We start from the raw sequence: 22347 nt of genomic DNA on the forward strand, positions 1-22347 counted from the left end.
ATTTTGGTGTATTTGGCAAAGTTGTAGGTTAATGAGAACTATTCAAAAAACGGTACCCGAAAAAATACCAATTTTTAAATAAAATGTTTCATAATAAGTTCTTTTTTTCCAAAAATCGTTGTTATGCTGAAAATTTATGTTAGCCTGCTTGATTGCTCGATTTTAAAGGAGGAAAAGAGACACTTTGAAAATATTATTATTACACATATCATTACATGTTCCCTACCTTTTTTCCCATGTTTTTACAGTCACTTTTTTCATTTTCTGCTATAAATTGGAACCATTATGATTTGAATTTTCAAAACATGCGTAGAGGCTTAGTCTGAGACACTACAAAAATTACTACATACTTCAAAAAACACAGCCAAAAGGGCTCCTAAAAAATGACATTACAAACCAAGAGTTCTTCTTCCCAATGATTTTTAAAAATAAAAAAAAATGGTTTAAAAATTGATTTTTGGCGATTTGTTAGATCGAAGCCGCTGTAGAGGCGGGGTTAGCTTGTAGATAAACAAATTTAGATTTTTTTTTTTGCTTTATGGGTGTTTTTGAAACCGCCTTGAATCAGTTAAAAAAACATATCTAGATTTGTTTTGAAGGTCCTATAAGCGCTGGAATTCTCTTTATTTATGGGACCTTTCTAATTAAAACTTAAAAAAATCTTACGATTTTATTTCAATCGAATTCAATTTTTAAAAATATCAGCAAAATGTTCCATCCTAGCAATCCGTATTTGTTTCGTTTCCGTCCAAACCCTCGAACCACCATCAACGCCCCCAAAATGACGTCCTTCTTGCACGTCCGCCGGCCCACGACCTACTCCAAGCTCGAGCAGTCCATCCCAAAACCCCCGGAAGCGTGTCCCGCCTTCGGAGGACTACCCCAGTGGGAAAAGCTCCCGCTGGACCGGAAACTCCCCGCCAATGCTTGCCCCGTCCATCCACCCGCTTTCCGGCGGGGAAAACTCAGCGAGCACCTGTGGGCAAAGCCGCACGATCTGCGCGAGTTTGACCTGAGTGACCCGTTGGGACACGATGTCTCATACGGGTACATGCCGCTGCACGATAAACATCTGCGGGAGCACTTTGAGGTGGAGGCGTTTAAGGATGTGAGATGCGAGATTTGGGGATTGAAATTTTGGGGGATTTTTTTTAATTTGATTTTGACTTTTAGGAGATTGTCGAGCAGGAGCTCGTTGACGATAGGGACGATGTGGTTTGCTCTTTGTTGGAGTTCAACCGGTTTAGGTCTTACCTGTGGAAGCTGCATCGAAATAGGATCAAGAAGGAGTTTCAGAAGTTGGTGAGTTTTTGATTTACATCGAGTGTTCTTCTTTCTGATACATTTGATATTCTTTCCCCCTCCTAAATTTCAGGACCGCACATGGTGGCAGCAGCACCGCAACCACGTGGCCGCCCTACACATCCAGCGGCACTACGACTTTGAGGGCAAGCACGAGCGAATCAGGTGTCATGGCCGTGCCTTACGGGAAGCTAAGAAGCAGAGGTCAGTTCTGTTTTATTTAATTTTGAATAAGTTTATGAGTAATTCCCGTTCTATTCTCAGAGCTCTTCAATCGATTGCCAAGTACAACCGACAATTGCAGCAATTCTGGGAGGCAAAGGGCAAGGACAGACGGATCGCTCTGTACGACGGCTTCCTGCTAGCACTTCAGGTCAAGCACAACAATGCGTTGCTCAGGGCGTCCAGGAAATCGTAATTGGAGCTTGATGAGGCATTTAAGGGTTGAATTTAACATGATGATTGATTGCTTTCAGCTACTGTCTTCGATTGCGACGAAAGTTGCGTGAAAAGGACCAGTACAGAACGAAGCGTATGGCGATCCTGAAGAAGCGAACGCTGGAGTCAAAGCGGATCATGACCAAAGAACGTCACAAGATGCTGTTCATATCGGCTCAACAAGCGGAGGAAGAACGTGAGCACCAGCTGGAGATTTTCTTGCATGAGAACCAACGCAACGTTGAGCGGCGAATGCTCAAGTCGTTGGCCCAACAGGAGCAGTTTGAGCGTCAGCTGACTCAACGCAAGGCTCGAAACCTGGCAAGCCGGTACAACAAACGATCCAAATCTGCCATGATCAATGCGATGCTCAAGGCGTGGAATGCTATTAGGGTGCGGCAACCACACTTGAGTCACGGACTTTCACAAGCTTCTGTTAGGCATGCGGTTGACTTTGCGTACAACATTCACGAAACAATAAGCCCAACGATCAGTAGCACCCAGATCATCGATACGGCCAAGCAGTACATCCACGATCTGACCACGATGCCGTCTGAGCAGCTTCCGCTGGACAGACAAACGGTGCGTTACACCGGCAAGGCCCTGCTCGAAATCATGGACCAGATCAAAGCCCAAACCGTGGACGCAAACTGCCTGTTCATCGGCCAGATCGCGGTCAACATGCGCGAGCGAATCCTCGCCGAGCAACGTCAGCAACGCATGTCCGTCCTGTGCGGCCCCTGGAGCGTCAAGTGGCGCCGATCCTCGATGCAAAGCCCTACCGGAAGTCATCGTGTTTCAATCGGCGAAGTCGAAATCGTCGACGAGTACCAAACCGAGCAGGAAACCTTCAAACGAACCCGGAACCGACCCCCAACTCCGGTCACCTCAGCGACCTCCCTGGTAGAACACTTTGTCGGCTCCTCAGCCGACGACTCCATCGTAGACCTGACCGAATCCTCCGAAGAACTCGTAATCCCCTCCACAATCGCGGCCCGCACCGAACGTCTAATCTCCGCCGAGGACCACCCGCTGGTCCACCTAACTCAGCGTCAAAAACGCTTCCTCGAGACGAACCTGCTCAAGTACCGGGCCATCGTCCAGCGGAACGTCGAAACGCGGACGCGGGCCGCCATCGACGTGCTGCGGTTGGAAATTGACCGGCAGCGGGCGAGGCGACCCAAACGGGGCCGAGAATGTTTGGCCAAGGAGACGGCCCGCTGTATCCTGATGTTTCCCAAGCAGGACGAAAAGTACGCGGAGCTGCTGCTGGAGGCGATGAATACGCTCTTTTGGGAGGTTTGTGACGAGATTGAGGCGCGGGATTGCACCATGAGGAGGGTTTGAGTGGCTCACGCGGAGTAGACCGGAAGTGGAGTTCACAGTACAAGAGTACTTTGCAAAATTACTAGTTTGTTTGACAACACACCTCACAAAAACAATTGTTTTAAAAACTTTATTATGTTTAAACATTAAAAAAAAAACATGTGCTTTTGAAAAATAAACATTAAACTGTTATGATAATCAAAATCCTCAAGCTACTCCCAAGCACTGACTCGACGATCCTTCCGAAACCCTTTAGCCGAATACCAAACCAGCTCCAGCACAAAAACCACGGCCGCAACCACGGTCCCCATAAACAGCAAATACAGCGGTCCCAAAATGTGACCCACGGCCAACCTCTGCAGGGCCACATCCGGCCGGCGCCCCGTTATGATCGGTTCCAGTGCCAACGCGAGCCGATTGCTCTGGAACTTGCGCAGCATTTCCCGCTCCCAGTAGATCAAGAACCCTCCCTGGACCACCTCGAGCACAAACTTGTTAAAGTACCCCATCAGGGGCCACCCCCGCTGGGACACCCCGGCCGTGTAGTCGTAGTAGGTGATTTCTTTCAGCGTCTCGAACAGGTGCACGTTGTCCTCGCGGACGTACGGTCCCACGTAGAACTTTTGGCTGTTGAGCAGCTCGATGCCGATGCCGATGTCGCCGCGGAGGGATCGCCGGTACAGCTGGTCCGGGTCGGGAATGACCTCGATCTTGCGGACCACGGCTTGAAGGTCGGGCTGGAATGGGTGGGTTTGAGGTTGGGTTTGGGTTTGTTTTGGGGGGTTTGATGGTAGTTTGTTCAAACCGTTTCCGCGTCAGCTATCGTGAAGGTCCAAGCGATTGAAGGTGCTGCCCACCGGTACTGGCTCAAGGCGAAGTTATGGATCGTGTCCAGCGATTTTTCGAATCTGGGAATAGTGAGGACACTCGCCAGGCCACCGGAGTAGGAGTTACTGAGCACGACTCCGGACAGCATTATAAAGCAAATGAGGCTACGATACGAGTGGGTTGATAAGCTAGAAAAACGTGAAGTTTGTAGCCGGATTTGGAAGTTTGATGAGTTTGACTAGAGCTACTCACTTTAAAAGATTCCCTGATCCAAGAAGATCGCGATCGTATCGAAGATGGACTTCACAAACGCCGGCTGGTCCAGAGCATCTCGGAAAGAGTTTAGCGCCGTAATACCGTGGAGTACAACGCTCATAGAAGTCAACGTTACGAAGATCGATATCCACAGGTTGGAACTGAAAGGATAGACCGGAGTAAGGTAGGTCGGTAGTAGTTTCGCTCGTGGAACTAAGATCTTCATGGACGAGTAAGCGATCGATTGACTGCCGTCGAGAATGTCTTGGACCCTGAAAATGGAAGGTTCACGAATTATCTGTGATTGGAAGCTGAAGTAAGTACCAATCGAAAGATGTACAGCAAATCGATAGCTCCGTCTTTTTCAGGTATGTCGCGTACAACATTCCATCGCCAGTTCCATTCTCGTCGATGTAGCCCCAGTTGTCCGGTCCAACTGGAAATCAGTTAAAATTAGACCTTGTTTTGTAAATGCTGGCAACACTGTCCAAAGAAGAGTCTAAATGAATTCTCTTCCAACATCACTCAGCAGCAGTGCCAGTGTTGCCAGCCTAAAAAACCTTCAACAAGCAATCTCACATGGTAGCAGCTTTAGGGTACAGTTCCTCAGTTTGCAAAACTCGATAATCAGATTTCCTCCAAACCTTCAATCTGGAGCTCCTTTCTCAGCGTAGAGTTGAAGGCGTCCGCATTTCCCGATTTTCGCCAACATTTTCCGTCAAACAGTACGGACCGTAGTCGACTACTCCAACGTTGACGTCCCGTCCACCCAGATCAAATATTTTATCCGAAAATGTCGACGAGTTTGATGCGTTCAAAATATCAATGCTATTCTCAGAGAAGAGTTGTGGCGCATCCTTCGCAGAGTAGTTTTGAGTGAATATTTCGTACCCGAGTGGTTTGGAAGGGGTTACAATCCAGAAGTTTGGGTAATCTAGAACAAATTCATATTCTTCAAAAGGATTTTAAAACAGGTATTTGATGGTAACATTTCATTGCTTCTCTGAAAACGTGATTATTGTTCACCAAGGTCACATTTTCATAAAACATGAGAAAGTTTGTATCGCGAATTCGTTGCGCAGTTCGATCGTTGAGGTAAAGCTTCATTTTCAAAAAGCTCGTTGGATTATCGGTGAAGGTCATGTAAGACTGCGAAAAAATGAATATTTTATCAAAAATTCAAGACTTCAAGATTGAAGCGACACCTGACATCCAATTTCGATTGCATTTTTTAGTTGAGCCTCCATGTGATCCGTTCCAGCTGCAATCCAAACGGTTGGAACTCCATGGAGGAGCAACTCTTGCCCGGCTGCAGCTCGAAACTGACACTGACGATTGCACTCATTTTGCGCGCTGTCTAAGTTTTGATCGTAATAAATAACTGTGCAGTAGTTGTTTTCCAACAACAATTTTGGGACTGAAATGTTCAACTTATTAGTTCAACCATACCGATCAAGTAGATTGAAGCGTTTTCTCTTACTAAGAAAATTTAAAAGATTGGATAAGTGAACACTGACTTCAACCGGTGAAATCATCCTCAGATCTAACTCCCACGCAGTCTCAAGCACAACTTCTATGAATCACTCTCTACTTGAAAATGATTCAGCAATACGCTTGATTGTTAGTGATACTTATATCTTTGAATACCAGTTTCATTTATTGTGCGTAGCCAATCGTTGTAAGTTGTTCTTTTAAACGCACCCACTGCTCCACTATCGACAAGCTGCCTTAAAGAGTTATTAAGATAAATTATATTCATTAAAACGTAATGCGTAATCAATAAATGACACGCGCCTCTCATTTTAGCTTAGGCATGATATCTTTTATTTTAAAAAAGAAAATTTTCAGAAAAAAAAGAATTTCAGAATTTTATTTTATTTTTTTTGTATTTTTGTTTACAGAATGTCAAAAATTTAGCTCTAGGCAAATGGCATATGAGTCAAGAAAGCATTACATCAGCATAAGCAGCTATTTAAAAAAAAACATGCGTATCAAATCATTTGAATTATTGTTACTGATAGTATCAAACAGGCATGAATCAATCTGCTTCATTTTTTTGCATTGCTTTGAAACATTCAACAGGCAACTAAAAACAATTGTTCACTTCTAACGTGCTATTTGTGTCCAGTCAAGTTGGCAATGGGAAATCATCTTTCAAAATTTTATCTGATGAGCAGTTCTCTATGAAATCGATCTATTTTTTTTTTAATTTGAATATTTGTATTTTTAATCCGGCTGAAACTTTTTTGGTGCCTTCGGTATCCCGAGCATGGGTAAATAACAAGGGAAATGCGTAATAATACCTTTCTCTGGTATCAATACCAAATTTTGGTATTCCTGGACCCTTTAAAATTTATCTTAAGGATTATGCAAGAGCAAAATGTGGTATCATACCAATTTAAGGTATTGTTTTGATATTGCAAAATTGCCGAATTTGTCAATGGTTGGACACCACATTTTGTTATTCTTTTGGTATTACAGTATTTTATCAAATTCCTCTGAAACTATGGGAAAACTTTGACCAATTTTGACAAAATAATTAATTTTGCGCTAAAATCATGTCTCAAAGCGAATGCTTTCATTCAAAACCGGAAATTTCAAACTTGATTTTAAACATTTTTGATATACCCCCTACAGAAATGACTTGAAATTGTGGAAAATTTTCGAAGTCAGGATGGCACATTTTGGTATTATTTTGGTATTGAAAGGTTTCATCAATTTTCCCAAAAACTATTGGATTTTTTTTACCAATTTGGACAAGATAATAAATTTTGCGCTAAAATGACTTGAAAAAAAACCAAATACTTTGAAAAACGAGTCAATCGAAAGATTATTGAATTTTGGTGAATTTCAATCCAGTTTTATTTTAATAACACTTATTTTTCAATCTTGTTATTTTTCAGAATCTTCAAGAACTTCATGCACAGACCGTTCATCAATGACAAATGCATTCGGTGTGGTGAAGAATATCACTAAGAACAACATGGAATCATCAGGTGAGTAGATTTGGCTGTTGCATATGGATCATTTCCGTTTTTTCACTAACTGCAACTGCTGCACTAAAAATGGTATGAAAATACCAAATTTTGGTATTACTTGTGCAAATATCAGCGACCAAAATGTGCTCTTGTTTGCCCAGTAATAGATGGTAAAATACTATCAAATTATACCAAAATCATGTATGTGGAAGACCACAGGAATACCAAAATATGATTTTCCAAGGGCGCGGGAATACCTAAAAATAAAACCATGGCAATACCAAGTTTTGGTATTCAAGCAATGTTCAAAAATCCAGAAGACCTCAACTTGGTATTGAAATGGTTCTATTTTGAGTTATTATTTTACCCTTGGAATAACATGGTTTGGTATTGTTGTGCCCTTCCACATACAAGACTTTGGTATGATTTCATGGTATTTTACCATCTATTACTGGGCAACCAAGGGTACATTTTGGTCGCTGTTATTTGCTCAAGTAATACCAAAATTTGGTATTCCCGTGTTATTTACCCCTTGCAATCAAAAAGTACTTTTGTGAAATTTTGATAAAGTGTACCGTTTTGCCTTCCTCACCTTACTGATGAAAGGCTATAAAATCACTCGAAAAACGAAATTCTTAATATGACTTCCTAGACCCACCTTCATGTATACATATCGACTCAGAATCAAATTCTGAGCAAATGTCTGTGTGTGTGGTGGGATGTTGATCAAAAAAATTGCACTGGATTATCTCGGCACTGGCTGAACCGATTTGGACCGTTTTGGCCTCATTTGATCCGTCTTGGAGTCCTATAAGTCGCTATTGAAAATTACAAAGTTTAGTTAAGCACTTCAAAAGTTACGCTAAAAAACGATTTAAGCAAAAGTCCGGAAGATTGTAAAATGGGCCTAATTTGGGAAAAATATTTTTGAAAAGCAGAGAAAATTCTCTATATTTTACTGTAATGAACTTTGTTGATACGACCTTTAGTTGCTGAGATATTGCTATGCAAAGGTTTAAAAACAGGAAAATTGATGTTTACTTCGTCTCACCCACCATTTTCTAACGTCGATATCTCAGCAACTAATGGTCCGATTTACAATGTTCAAATATGAAACATTCGTGTAATTTTCCTATATTTTCGAAAACAATAATTTCTAAATTTTCAAATCAAAACAAACATTTTCAAAAGAGCCAATAATTTAATATAAAGCGTCCAATTTCCCGGGGTTACAAATTTCCCGGGAAAGGGGAAATTTTCTACCAATTTCCCGGGAAATTTTAAATTTATTGAAAATTGTTCTAATCTTGGTTCTAAATCATATTTTGCATCAAAGTTGATTAGGACAGCGACTCTAATGGTTAAAATAAGTGTAAATTCATAAGTTCATTTTATAAGCTCAAATTGTGTAATGAATAATCTAATCTAACCCTCTAAGTCTTTCGAGGGCATCCTGGAAAAGGCCTTAGGTTGATTAACGCCTAGCATCCAAATTGTGTAATAAATAAAAAAAAAATGATCTCTGATATTTTTTGTTGAGAAGATTTTTTTCATCAAAGTTTCTGAACAGTTAGTTAAATGAATCCGTACTCCACAATCTTATTTATTTTTAAACTTGCCTCTGTGACCAGTTTGAGAGTGTATGGTTGGACACATTATGTAAAATCGAATATGATCATTCAGAAATTATTGTTTTCATAACAAATAACTTTTCTAAGCCAAGTTATACTGGTTTCAGCTCTTGAACAAAATGGTTGAGCTTTTTAGTTTTTCCTTAAAAATTAAACTTTTCGTGTTTGTTTTACATTAAACAACTCAATATTTTCACATATTAGGAGCAAGTTTTTAAACTATGTTTGCTTTTTCGGGCACCTCTTAAACAATACAAAGTAATTTTTAAATGATTTTGTAATGTTTTTTTTTTTTCACATGGTTTTCAGGTTTATAGTTGACTTCTGTTAAATGTTTTCTCATAGAACGAAAACATGATTTATATTCTAAGATAAATTGACATTATCCCTTTACCTTTTTTATGTTAAACTTTCTAACACCCATTGTTGCACCAGTGCTCCATAATTCTTTTACTTAATTTTTTTTATTGAATTGAAGTAATTCTTCTTGTAAAAATCTCAATTTTGCTTTGGCAGTAAAGGGTTTAAATATTCTTTATTCGATATCCAATTATTCTTGAAAAAGTTTACCTGAATTGTAATAATATATTTTCGTTAAACAAGGTTTCTTCATTTTTTCTATAGCATTTAAAAAAAATTGGGTCCAAAAATTAAGAAATTATATTCTTCTGCTTATATTTCGGGAATTCCAAGGAAATTTAAAAATTTCCTGGAAAACGGGAAATTTTTTTTTATGGGAAGTCCCGGGAATTCCCGGGATTTTTTTTCCCGGGACGGGAAATTGGACGCTCTAATTTAATATTACGCCCTACGGAAAATTCAAAGTTTAAAGTGTCTACGTGAGAGAGATTGAATGTCAAAACTGAGATGAAGTTACTGTTTTCAGCATAAATTGATCTTGCTTCCATTTCAAATTATCATCAATAAATTCATATTAAAAAGCCTTATAACAAATTACTAAATGTGAGAAAAATTATATTTATTACTAATAGTTTCAATTTGTCTGTCAAATTGACTAACTTTTTTGTGTTGTTATTTAAATTAAAATTATTTCCTATACTTCTTCAAACTTTCCAAACCCAAACAAACCGAATGCCACATAATCTCCAGCACAAATATCCCCGTCGCAAAAGCAGCTCCAACAAGCAGGATAAAAATCGGCCCAAAAATATGTTCCACAGTTAGCGCTTGAACAACCTCGTCCTGCTGCCGTCTGGAAAGCGTCGGATCCAGCGCCACCTCCATCCTGGTGCTCTGATTCTTGCGCAGCGCTCGCCTTTCCCAGTGCAGCACGAGCCCGTGTTGGTTGGCCAGCAGGATGAAGTGGTTCAACTGCTCCATTACTGGCCAGCCCCGCTGTGCTGCAACCGTTGTGTAACTGTAGTACAACATCTGCTTGGGCAGCTCAAGCAGGTGCACGTTGTCCTCGCGGATGTACGGCCCGACGGTTATCTTCTGACTGTTGAGGAGTTCGATTCCGATGCCAAAGTCCCCGGCTAGGTGCGCTGGTAAAGCTTTCCTTCGTCCGGAATGACGTCGAACTTTTGACGACGGCTTTGAGATCGACCTGCAAAAAGTTGGGATGAGTTTGGTTTGGTTTGTTGAGATATTGCGGGATCCAAACTGATTCTGCATCAACGATTGCTAGAATCCAAGCGATTGCTGGAACTCCCCAGCGGTACGGGCTCTGGGCGAAGTCATGAATGGTCTCAAGGGATTTGCCGTATCTTGGAACGGTCAGAACACTTGCGAGTCCTCCTGCGTAAGAATTGCTCAGTACAACTCCGGAGAGAAGTACGCATGATATTAGTACTTGGTACGATAAGGTGCTTTTTCTGAAAAGGAATCGTAGATTAAGCTTCTAGAAAAGTTTAACCATTATCAGTACTTGTGAATGATTGCTTGGTCTAAATATATGGAGATCATATCAAAGATTGACTTTTCAAAACGCGGTTTTGGTGATCCAAACAGATTCAGTTTACTGATACCGTAGTGAACTGCCGTCATAACTATTAATGATATGAATATTGTGAGCCACAGTGAGGGATTGAACGGATACAGTGGCGTCAACACGGTTGGCAAGAGTTTTGCCCTTGGGACCATTATCAATATCGAGGAATAAGCAATTGGACTGGCGTAGTCCAGAAACTGGTATATCCTTGAATGGGTTCAAAATTGATTTGCAAGAATCATAGAATTGAAATTTAAGCATGTTACGTACCACTGATAGTAAACGGAAGAAATGACAATCTCCGTAATTTTGCTCAATGGAGAAAAGATCATTCCTTCGCCGTTTTCGGCATCATTTATGTATCCCCAGTTATCAGGTCCAACTAAAATTAGTTCAATGAATTGCAAGATCCAGTTAAAACTTAGAATGATACTCACAAGGCCACACCTTAAGATTGCAGTTGAAAAACTTGCAAAACTCCACTATCAAAGTACCTTCGAATCCCTCGGTGTGTAACTCTTTTGACAGGGTAGAGTTCACAGCATCAACATTTCCTCTGTTGGCACCAACATATTCCGTAGTAGCGTACGGTATGTAGTCCACTATCCCCGTTCGGATGGATCTTCCGCCCAAATTGGAGAGTTTGTCGTAGAACAAGCTGACATTCAACGTGAACGATGATTTCTCCACATTGAAACTATTTTCTCGGTACAACTTTGTGGAGCCTGAAATCGTGAAGTTTTGAGTGTAGAAATCAAATCCGTTCGCAAGATTTTCCGAAGGTGTCATGAACCACAAATTTGGATAAACTGCAAAAGATGATGCTTTTGACAAACACTTCTAATGGAAAGATTCAAATCACTCAACAATTGAATGCGTCTTCTGGAATCCGATTGTAATTGAAGTTAGAAATTATATCGACAAAAATCAAAAAAAAATTATCACGCCTCCGTTGACTCGTACGATCCTTAACGGCGAGTTTAATATCGAAAAATGAGTTTACTCCTTCAGTGATTGTTATGTACGACTGAAAACACATAAAATTGCACCAATTATTATTACACAATATCTTACACAATACTTGACATCCAAGTTCGATTGCCAGCTCAAGGTGAGCTTGTTCCATGCCAGTTCCGGTAGTAATCCTAATAACTGGTAATTGCCCGTAGGAAATAGCTTGATTTACTGCACCAAAGAGTTCACTTTGTCTGCAGTTCAGAGTTTGATCATGGTAAATAACAGTGCAAAAAGTGTCCTTTGAGAAGTATTGCATCACTGGAAAGAAAATAACTTTAGCTGAGTTGGTGTGAAATCACAGACTTACCCAAAACTCGAACGAAATTTAATAGTTTGGAATTGGTTTCAATGGTAAACTTCATTTTGAGTGGAGTTTGCTTTTATTTAAATTTCAAACAAATATCAACCAAACATCATCAAGATAGATGGAGAATTGCATAACAGAAACCACTATTTGCACACATCTTATATAAGAAGTATTGGTCAATTATTCAAAGGTATTAGCTATTTAGCCAAAGACTTCTGGTTAAAGAATTACGTTGATAGCTTTTCATGTAAAGCTTATTTTTTGTCCTGAGTTCACAATTATATAAAACACAGTGACTTTGTTCCATTTGTGAATAAGCTCTTGATGAGTTCCATTTGAACAAAACAAATCAAGACTTACTGGCAAATTACGATTTGCTCCTTTTTTTGTAAAATCTCAAAAACTTGTGATGATTTCAAGCAAATCATTGTCTGCTCTACAATTTTTTAGAAAACTGTTTCACTCTAAAACATAACCCTGCAATGTTAGGAAAAACACGAAATTTTCAAATGAAAAAAAAATGTTTTAAATGAAAAAAATACCCTTCTGGGTTAAAGTAGACTCGAAAAGTCTATTGAATTTCCCTTAAAAAAGTTCCAATTTTTTTACAGTTAAGTAACGGAACATGGCAGAGTTTTTATAACTTTTTTTGTTTTCTCGATGAAAAATACTTTTTTTTCGGAATTTTATGTACTCCATCAAATATGTCGTCCAGATTTACATAAAGGCTTACTTGAGCAATTCTTGAAAAACTGCAAATATCTAGCTAAAATCAAACTTTCGGTGGCCATATCTTGAAAACAGAGCCCTTTTATCAAAAAATCTGTAGAGTACTTTTCGGTTGGAAAATCAATTATACATTAAAAAATTACTTCCAATTTGTTTTTGAATGAAATTTAGATTTTTTTCCAAAAATCACTATTTTTAAAAAAATCATAACTCGGCGGCAGATTTTTTGACCATGTTTCTCTATAGCTCAAAAGTTGCGGCTTTTGGTCCCCTAAAACATATCAAAAATTCTCGAAAATCAAAAACTACTTATTTTGGGAAATTGAGTTTTTGTGAAAAAAAGTTGATTGAAAAATCTGCATTTTTGTTTTTCTGTGTACTTATTTTTTTCTCAAAAGTCCTCAACAACACCTACAACTTTGCCCAAAACACCAAATTGGTCAGAAAATTCACTCAAAAGTTACAGCTGACTGAATATTTACTTACCATTTTTGTATGGACAGCCGACAAAATTTTATGGAGACTTGCATTGGTGCACCAATGGCACAAAAAAAGCTTATTTGGTAATATGGAAGGCCCCCACAAGGTTTGAGCCAAATAAAAAAAAAATAAAATGGTCGAAATCGGCCGATTTCATAGAGAGTTGCTCACTTGACACCAAATTTCCATCTCTTCACCGTTTTGGGCTGCAGATTATTGAAAAACACCTCTTTTTTCGCATGTTCAAAAATGGTAGGGGTCGTACCGTCCCTCTGTCACAAGCTATCAAAAAACGGTCCTCGGATTCGTGAAAAGGGACAAAAGAAGTGCTCGAAGTTTATGGAGGTCGGCCCAAATTTGAAGCTCAAATGAGCTAGCGGGCAAAATTTACAAAATAAGATGTTTATAAAAAACGTTATTTTAATTTAAAAGACTAGAAAATACATCTTTGAGTTGAAGTTTTTTTAAACTTCTGTTAGTTTTTCAACATTTTCGTTAATAAAAAATAATAGAAAACACAAAATGGCAGTTTTCTTTAGGTATTGTTGACTTTATTGATTAGGTTATTTGTGAAAAAAGTTTTTATCTAAATGTTCTTGTGTTTTCAATTAATTTTTTTTTTATATTTCGAAAATGGCCGACATGTAACCTGTATAAAAAGTATGTGAACTTTAAGTATTACAAATTAACCTTTCAATTTATCGTCTTAACCCTGATAGTAATCTGCTCAGTGCTTGCGAAGTTTCTTCTTTGTTTGTGATAGCTGACAGAACACTCCAATCGTCTTCACCACGACAACCTGATTTCAACATTCTGCTTTTGTTCGTTTCACACACAGTGCTACGCAAAATCATTCACACAATCATTGACCTCCCTCCAGGAGAAAAATCGCCTAGAGAGCGATCGTTTGACATTCTACCGAGATTTCGATCATCTCTCCAATGATAGCAATCATATGATTTCTGTCACCACGCAGCATACACTAGGAAAAGAGAGACAAAAACGAGAGAAAGAGAAAGAGAACGTTGTCTCGTCCGGGTGGCTGCTTGAGTGGTGCTCATTTTTCGTTCGTTTTCTCTTCGTGTTTACGTTCGCCGACCGTCGCCAAGCACTGACGATCATGATAGGCGTTGTGTGTCAGCGATCAAATATCGTTATGGGAAATGATCGCTGACAGAAAGTTCTATCGAATATCGAGCAGTCCCATTCAGTGATAGCTCCCTTTTCAAGCCTTGAATCTGCTTATTACTGTTTTTTTGGCGAAAAGAAAAACAAAATCAGTGAAAATAATTTCAATGCGGCAAAAATAAAACTACAGGTTCTTAGATAGTTACTTTCCAACAAATTGTTTTGCGTTAGAACGAGGCAGCTACTATAAACAAGTAATTAAAAATTTAACCATTCTGCTTCCACTTTCCAACACTCAACCAAAGTGAATGCCACACGATCTCCAGCACAAATGTTCCAGTCGCGGAAGCAGCTCCGACAAACAGGATAAACATAGGTCCAAAAATATGTTCCACAGTCAGCGCCTGAACCTCGACGTCCTTCTGGCACCCGGATACGGCCGGATCGAGCGCAACCTCCAGCCGTGTCGTTTGAAATCTGCGTAGATTTCGCTTTTCCCAGTGCAGCACGAGTCCGTGTTGGTTAACAACCAGAATAAAATGGCTCAGCCGGTCCATTATGGGCCAACCCCGCTGGGATGCCACCGTGGTGTAACTGTAGTACAGCATCTCCTTGGGCAGCTCAAACAGGTGCACGTTGTCCTCGCGGATGTACGGTCCAACGTTTATCTTCTGACAGGTTAGGAACTCGATTCCGATGCCAAAGTCTCCGGGTAGGGAGCGCTGGTACAGTTGCTCAACGTCGGGGATGTTGTCGAACTTTTTGACGACGGTTTTCAGATCGACCTGTAAGAGACTTTAGTTATGTTTTTTGGAACTCCCAAGATAATACAAGATTCAAACTGATTCCGCATCAACAATCGCAAGAATCCAAGCGATTGCCGGATCTCCCCAGCGGTATGGACTCTGGGCGAAGTCGTGGATGGTCTCCAGAGATTTCTCATATCTTGGAACGGTCAGAACACTTGCGAGTCCTCCTGCATAAGAATTGCTTATTACCACTCCAGACAGAAGTACGCATGCTATTAGTACTCGATACGATAAGGTGCTTTTGCTGAAAATAGATCGTAGAATGAGCTTCTAGAAAAGTTGTAACATTATCAGTACTTATGTGTGATCGCCTGGTCCAAGTAAATGGAGATTATATCAAAGGTTGACTTTTCAAACCGAGGTTTTGGTGATCCAAACAGATTCAATTTACTGATACCGTAGTGAACTACCGTCATCACTATTAGAGATATGAAAATCGTTAGCCATAGTGAGGGATTGAACGGATACAGCGGTGTCAACACGGTTGGCAAGAGTTTTGCCCTTGGAACCATGATCAAGATGGATGCAAAAACAATTGGACTGCTGTAGTCCAAGAACTTGTAAACCCTGGAATGTATCAAAACATGTTTAGTCAAATCATTTAAAATAAAGGCTTAACAAACCACTGATAGAAAACTGTGCTAACAACGATCTCAGTTTCATTGATCAGTGGCGAATGAAGCATTCCTTCGCCGTTTTCGACATCATCAATGTATCCCCAGTTATCTGCTCCATCTAGAACACAAATCTTTGAATTAAAAATCACCATTTAGTTGAGCCCAGCATATTACTTACAAGCCCACACTTTTAGATTACAGTGGTACATCTTGCAAAACTCGACCATCAAAATGCCTTCCGATCCGTCAATCAGCAATTCTCTCGAACGGCTAGAGTTGACAACATCGACGTTCCCCCTGTCCGCGCCAATGAATTCGCTCGTTACGTACGGAACGTAGTCCACTATTCCGGTTCGAATGGGTCTTCCACCCAGATTTGAGAGTTTGTCGTGGAATAAGCTGGCGTTCGAGGTGAAGGATGATGTATTCAAGTTGAAACTGTTCGCATAGTTTAGTTTAGGGGAGTATGAAATTGAGAAGTTTTGGGTGTAGAAATCGAATCCATTTTCGAGATCTTTCGAAGACGTCATGAACCACAAATTTGGATAAACTAAAACAGATTAAAGTTGCTTTCAAACGATGCCAGTTGAAAGACCCAAAAAACTCAACAGTTGAAAGCTTCTTGCAAAATCCGATTGTTGCTCAGAGCAGAAATGCTTTCGACAAAAATCAAAAAGAACTTGTCTCGTCTTCGTTGCTCTGTACGGTCCTTTACGGCGAGTTTTATCTCGAAAAATAAGTTTACATCTTCAGTGATCACCATGTACGACTGAAAAGAAACTTAAAATAAATCTTATTATCACTACACAACATCTTCAAAAATACTTGACATCCAAGCTCGATAGCCTGTTCAACGAGGACTTGCTCCATGTCAAATCCAGTAGTAATCCAAATTACTGGTAATTGCTCCGATGATGTAAATTGGTCCACAGCACTAAGAAAATCGTTTTGCTTAGTGTTCAGAGTTTGATCACGGTAAAATACAGTGCAAAAGTTGTCCTTTGAGAAGTATTGCATCACTGTAAAGCAAACAAGTTTAGCTAAGTTGACACTCGTCTTCAAACATACCCAAAAGTTGGACTAAACTCAAGAGATGTAAATTTCTTTCAACTGGAGACAACATTTTCCGTAATGTTCTTTGCCAATTTAATACGATCTGAATAAAGGTTTTTTTGCAGATATCAAGCTTGTGAATGGATCTTCATCATTTATGTTTGTACCAAACTTTTCGCAAGAAGTGTTGGCAAATAATTCAACAGTATTGACTGATGCGAGTTCTGATTATAAACTAACTTTGAAATCTTGTTTAGTCATGAAAAGTTCAGTTTAGAGTCTATAAACAATAATGATAAACAAGAGCATACAAGGTTGTTAATCGATGAAAACTGTGATACAAAAAATCGTTGACTAAATTAAAAACTAAAAACTAAAAACTAAAAACTAGAAACTAGAAACTAAAAACTAAAAACTAAAAACTAAAAACTAAAAACTAAAAACTAAAAACTAAAAACTAAAAACTAAAAACTAAAAACTAAAAACTAAAAACTAAAAACTAAAAACTAAAAACTAAAAACTAAAAACTAAAAACTAAAAACTAAAACTAAAAACTAAAAACTAAAACTAAAAACTAAAAACTAAAAACTAAAACTAAAAACTAAAAACTAAAAACTAAAAACTAAAAACTAAAAACTAAAAACTAAAAACTAAAAACTAAAAACTAAAAACTAAAAACTAAAAACTAAAACTAAAAACTAAAAACTAAAAACTAAAACTAAAAACTAAAAACTAAAAACTAAAAACTAAAAACTAAAAACTAAAAACTAAAAACTAAAAACTAAAAACTAAAAACTAAAAACTAAAAACTAAAAACTAAAAACTAAAAACTAAAAACTAAAAACTAAAAACTAAAAACTAAAAACTAAAAACTAAAAACTAAAAACTAAAAACTAAAAACTAAAAACTAAAAACTAAAAACTAAAAACTAAAAACTAAAAACTAAAAACTAAAAACTAAAAACTAAAAACTAATGTTCGTTAACAACCCTGACAGCTACGATTTTGATGAAAGAGTAAAGCAGCCTCTAATGGATTCATGTTAAAAGGTTAAAACAAGGCCTTATTGCTGCCAATTTATGGCGTGTCGGAAGAAAAACCGCGGTAATGGATGGCTGACGATAATTTTCCGATGGTTTGAAAATGATTGTTTTCATTATCATTTCAGCTGGACGTTCAACAGGCTCGTTACACGAGAAAAAAGGAAACAGGAGACTATGTTTTTTTTTATCCTGCACTGATTTTAGATTTTTTTTTAGTTTTTAGCTCGTTAAAGTTTATTTCAGAAATATTCTTATTCCAGATACTCAAATTCTACTTCTTCGGTAATATCTCGCCTTGTACAACGCTTCAGATGCCACCGCCCCAAACACAATCCCAACGAGTGCCACAACACCTCAAGAAGGAAAATCCCGGTTGCCAGCGTTGTTCCCACCAGCAGAATAAAAATCGGTCCCAAAATATGCTCCACGGTCAGTGCTTGCACGGTGTCGTCCTGCTGAGTTCGGGAACTGGCCGGATCGAGGGCCGCTTCCATCCTTGTGGTCTGATATTTGCGCAGCATCGCCTTTTCCCAGTGAATCACGAGTCCGTGCTGGATCGCTTCCAGAATAAACTTGTCAAACGGTTCCATCAGGGGCCAACCCCGCTGGGACACGGCTCCGGTGTAGTCGTAGTAAAGCAGCTGCTTCAGCATCTCCAAGGAGTGTACGTTGTCCTCGCGGATGTACGGACCAACGGTTAGCTTTTGACTGTTGAGAAGTTCAATCCCAATTCCGAAGTCAGCTTTCGATAAGCGCTCGTGAAGATCTTCCACGTCGGGGATGATGTCGAACTTGTGTACGACAGTTTTGAGATCGGTCTGAAAAGAAATTCTTATGATCGCGATTTTTTGAAATTCTAAGTAATCTTTACTGTTTCAGCATCAACAAGGGACAAAATCCAAGCGATAGCTGGATCTCCCCAGCGGTACGGACTCTGAGCGAAGTCGTGGATCGTCTCCAGGGACTTTTCATATCTGGGAATGGTCAGGACACTCGCGAGTCCTCCAGCGTAAGAATTACTCAGTACAACTCCGGACAGTAGCATGAATGATATTAGAATACGGTATGATGAGGTAGTTGTACTTGAAAGAAGAATGTCATTGAAATCGTCTAATACCATATCAGTTTAGGTTCTTACTTGGGAAAGATTCCCTGATCCAAATATACCGAAATGATGTCAAAGATTGATTTCTCCACCGGTGGTTTCTTACCCTTCAGGTTCAAGGTGGTAATAACATGATGAACAACAGTCATGATAACAAGTGTTATGAACACTACCAACCATAAAGTGGGATCAAATGGATACAGTGGAGTAAATATGGTTGGTAAAAGCTTAGCTCTTGGGACCATAATAAGAACTGAAGAGTAAGCAATAGATTTGCTGAAATCTAGATAGTTGTTGACCCTGGAAAAAAATCTTTCTGTAACTGTCAGTAGCTTCTCAAATATCTTACAAACCAGCTGTAGTACAAACAACAAATCGCGAATTCAGTTTGCTTGGCGTACGTCGAGTACAGCATTCCTTCGCCAGTACCGTTCTCGTAGATGTTTCCCCACTGATCCGGTCCAACTGAAATATAAAATAAAATTGTCAACCCCATAACAATCGCTTAACCCCCCCTACAAGGCCACAACTTCAAGTTGCAGTTGCGCAGCTTGCAAAACTCCACGATAAGTGACCCGTCCAATCCGTCGATCTGGAGTTCCTTCCGCGCCGTAGAGTTGAACGCGTCGGCATTACCCTGGTTCGTACCGACATAGCTCGTGGAACAGTACGGGATGTAGTCGATCACTCCGGTGCGGATCGTGCGGCCACCCAGGTCGAACGTCTTGTCGTGGAACAGCGTTGCGTTTGGGAGTAACGAGGAGGTATTGAAGTCGAAGGTAGCCACGTGGTACAAGTTTGTGGAGTCTGGAACGGTAAAGTTGTGGGTGTAGATGTCGTAACCGTAGTCATCGGTATCGGACGGGATCAGGAACCATAGATTTGGGTAAACTGAAAGAAAAGTTTGTTACTTTGAAGAAGGTATGAGAATTTATCGATACAACAGTTGAGAGCCTCCTTCATGATCAAATTATCTTGAAGGAGCGTCAGATTCTTAGCAAAGATCAAGAAATTCTTGTCACGCATTCGCTGATCCGAAGAATCCTTAACGGTGAGCTTGAACTTCAGAAAGTTCGTTACATCCTCGGTGAAAGTGATGTAAGATTGACATCCAAGAGCTACCGCGCGAGCAATGTGAATCTCTTCTGAAGATGTACCAGCGGTGATCCAAACTACCGGAAGCTGTTCAGTCGAGATCACCTGTTCCAAGCTTAATTGCAACTCTTCATGGTCATTGCTGTAACCTTGTCCGAAGTTCGGATCGTGATAAATGACAGTACAGTAGTTGTCTGTTGCAAAGTATTCTAAAACTTTAAAGAAGGTTAAGTTGAATTTGAAGCGTCGTTATTCTTATCCGTTCTTACTTAAAAATCGAAAAAAGTTTAAACCCTCAAAACTGCCAGAAATGTCTGCCAACATTTTCCCTGCCGAAATCAACACTTTCGAACGTAACGTTTCAACACAAGAGTGCATCATTCTCTAAACTTTCCCTTTTAAATAGTGTTCTGCAACTGCACTGTTGCACGTGCGGCAGTTATTTCAAGTTGTGATCTAACGGGGATAATTAACATGATGCAACCCATCATGTAACACAAACAGTTGTGCAAACCATGTTTAGTTTGACGCAACCGTGATACGTAATGTGTAACGGTTTCAACATAGAACGCTGCTGAAGACACGGTACTGTCCCATTGTTTGACGATTGTGCACCTGGTTTCGTGCTTTTGACAGCTGACAGTTTAATTCAGATTTGACAGATGCACTCCTTCTGCATTTCCGGCTTTGACTGCGTCCTACGCGTCAAAGTAAACAATGATAAAGGTAAGGTCGAATCTGTCAAATCTGTCAAATGCACAGCAAAAAATCCGATGGAAAATCGCATGCAAAAGCATCCACATCACCTTCGTCAAAAAAGACACTTAATATTACACGCTGCATGTACAATTTTTGCAAACACAAAAAAAAGTTGCAACCGACGGGACTCAAACCCAGCACCTACAGTAAGGACTGGCGCCTTAGCCCGCTCGGCCATCAGACCGATGAAAAATGGTAAGGATAAACGTATATATAAGCTTGACATTTCGGTCAAGTAGGTTTCCCATACTGATGGGCTACATATTTCAGGGTGTAATATTACACAGAATTTCATAAAATAATGCAAAAACTATTTTACACCCAGGCCTTCTACATGCAGCTGGATTACTACTTTATTTGCTGTGTGCTGGCTAGACGAAATCCCGGGAATTCCAGGGATATTTGCAAATTTTTCAAGCTTAAAATCATAAATTTAACTTTTCATTGTTGGTAATCTATACTTCAACCTAAACACAGATATCAGTTTTTAGATAGCTTTAAAGATTTTTTTGTTCTTTGTTGAGCTTTGGTTTCTTATCTTGTATCTTATCCAATTTGATTCAAATCTTTTATAATCTTTTATATTTTTTATTACTAGAAAAGCCTCTTTTTAAATGCCTAAAATAACAAATGAAAAGACAACAAATAACATTATACAAGTTAAACTTTGGATAAGTTTAGACATTCATGTTGTATACATTGAAATAAAAAAAAATAGTACCAAATTCCTTTATTCTAGGAATTCTGCCTCCTTTCCTTATTTAGTAATTGGGTTTTTTGGATTACTGATTAAGGAAAGGAGCCAAAATTCGTACAATTTGGGAATTTGGTACTTTTATTTTTTTTTTTCAGTGTATAAAAAATATTAATCAAGTTGTCTTAAGGTCATTATCAGACTAAGGAAAATCGGGACTACAGTATAATTAGGTACAGGAGATTTTAGAGCAGTTCATTTGGAGATCGGTGTACTAATTGTTTTGCTCTGTTCCTGTTTTAACCGAAATCAATCAAAATAATTATAACAATATGCAAAAAAATGACAAAAACAGCTGTCTTTATTCGATACATTAGTTTCATGAAAAAGAATTTAAAATGATATTTTTTTTAAATTTAGTCTATCCAAAAATATATAAAATTTGATAAAAAATATTTAGAGTGCTAGGCAATTTACGGATCGGTATTTTTTTATAAGTTTGCTTCATAAGTCAAATTGATGCTGATACCTTGTTTGAATAGGTCCTGTAAACATATGAAAACATAAAAGCTTGTAGGACCTTTTTTTAAAAAAACCCTAGATGTATGCCTAATATTTTATTTATCGTTTTTCATCTATTTCAACAACAAAACCTAAATTTCCAGACAAAAATTTTATAATTTTCCCAACTTCGGGAATTTCCGGGACAAAATACAAAAAATCCCGGGATTCGGGAATTCCCGGTTTTGGAAAAATCCCGGGAATTTTGTCCTGGGAATTCCCGGGATGGACGCACTAATTTT

At 39.0% G+C, this 22347-nt stretch overlaps 4 protein-coding genes and 1 long non-coding RNA gene across 7 annotated transcripts; 1 reads left to right on the forward strand and 4 right to left on the reverse strand.

Moving 5' to 3' along the window:
- The first annotated feature begins 717 nt into the window (after positions 1-717).
- LOC6053170 lies at positions 718-3221 on the forward strand. The gene is made up of 5 exons (XM_001869273.2): positions 718-1108; positions 1174-1302; positions 1376-1506; positions 1567-1716; positions 1779-3221. Exons 1-5 carry the CDS (start codon positions 782-784, stop codon positions 3085-3087), a joined length of 2046 nt encoding a protein of 681 aa, XP_001869308.2. The 5' UTR covers positions 718-781; the 3' UTR covers positions 3088-3221.
- Positions 3153-12037, reverse strand: LOC6039631. The gene is given in 12 exon segments (XM_038250344.1): positions 3153-3803; positions 3872-4082; positions 4147-4295; positions 4298-4421; positions 4474-4585; positions 9838-10119; positions 10178-10593; positions 10647-10916; positions 10980-11091; positions 11147-11518; positions 11577-11736; positions 11791-12037. Coding segments are annotated over 10 exon segments (2553 nt in total). The 5' UTR covers positions 11499-11518; positions 11577-11736; positions 11791-12037; the 3' UTR covers positions 3153-3278.
- LOC119767823 lies at positions 4732-5739 on the reverse strand. 2 transcript variants are annotated; one of them, XR_005277729.1, is made up of 3 exons: positions 5630-5739; positions 5355-5566; positions 4732-5298 (listed from the first exon to the last, which is right to left on the reverse strand). It is a non-coding gene; the product is annotated as an uncharacterized LOC119767823 (long non-coding RNA). The 2 variants fall into 2 exon arrangements; XR_005277730.1 differs by having other exon boundaries at positions 4732-5083; positions 5139-5566.
- A 2543-nt stretch (positions 12038-14580) lies between the features above and the next one.
- LOC6039633 lies at positions 14581-17032 on the reverse strand. 2 transcript variants are annotated; one of them, XM_038255602.1, is made up of 8 exons: positions 16865-17032; positions 16622-16815; positions 16406-16565; positions 15975-16346; positions 15803-15914; positions 15477-15746; positions 15213-15423; positions 14581-15155 (listed from the first exon to the last, which is right to left on the reverse strand). In XM_038255602.1, the coding sequence occupies exons 1-8, from the start codon at positions 16917-16919 to the stop codon at positions 14637-14639; spliced, it is 1893 nt and encodes a 630-aa protein (XP_038111530.1). In that variant the 5' UTR covers positions 16920-17032; the 3' UTR covers positions 14581-14636. The 2 variants fall into 2 exon arrangements, with proteins under 2 accessions (XP_038111530.1, XP_038111532.1); XM_038255604.1 differs by having other exon boundaries at positions 15975-16565.
- A 1064-nt stretch (positions 17033-18096) lies between these two features.
- On the reverse strand, positions 18097-19897 carry LOC6053173 (glutamate receptor ionotropic, delta-2; the record flags this gene model as incomplete). Its single annotated transcript, XM_038250345.1, has 5 exons — positions 18097-18709; positions 18763-18973; positions 19030-19296; positions 19350-19461; positions 19516-19897. Coding segments are annotated over 5 exons (1539 nt in total), but the record flags the coding sequence as incomplete, so codon positions are not given.
- Positions 19898-22347: the final 2450 nt, after the last annotated feature.

This window comes from Culex quinquefasciatus, chromosome 2 (assembly GCF_015732765.1).
Source record: "Culex quinquefasciatus strain JHB chromosome 2, VPISU_Cqui_1.0_pri_paternal, whole genome shotgun sequence".
NCBI lineage: Eukaryota > Metazoa > Arthropoda > Insecta > Diptera > Culicidae > Culex > Culex quinquefasciatus.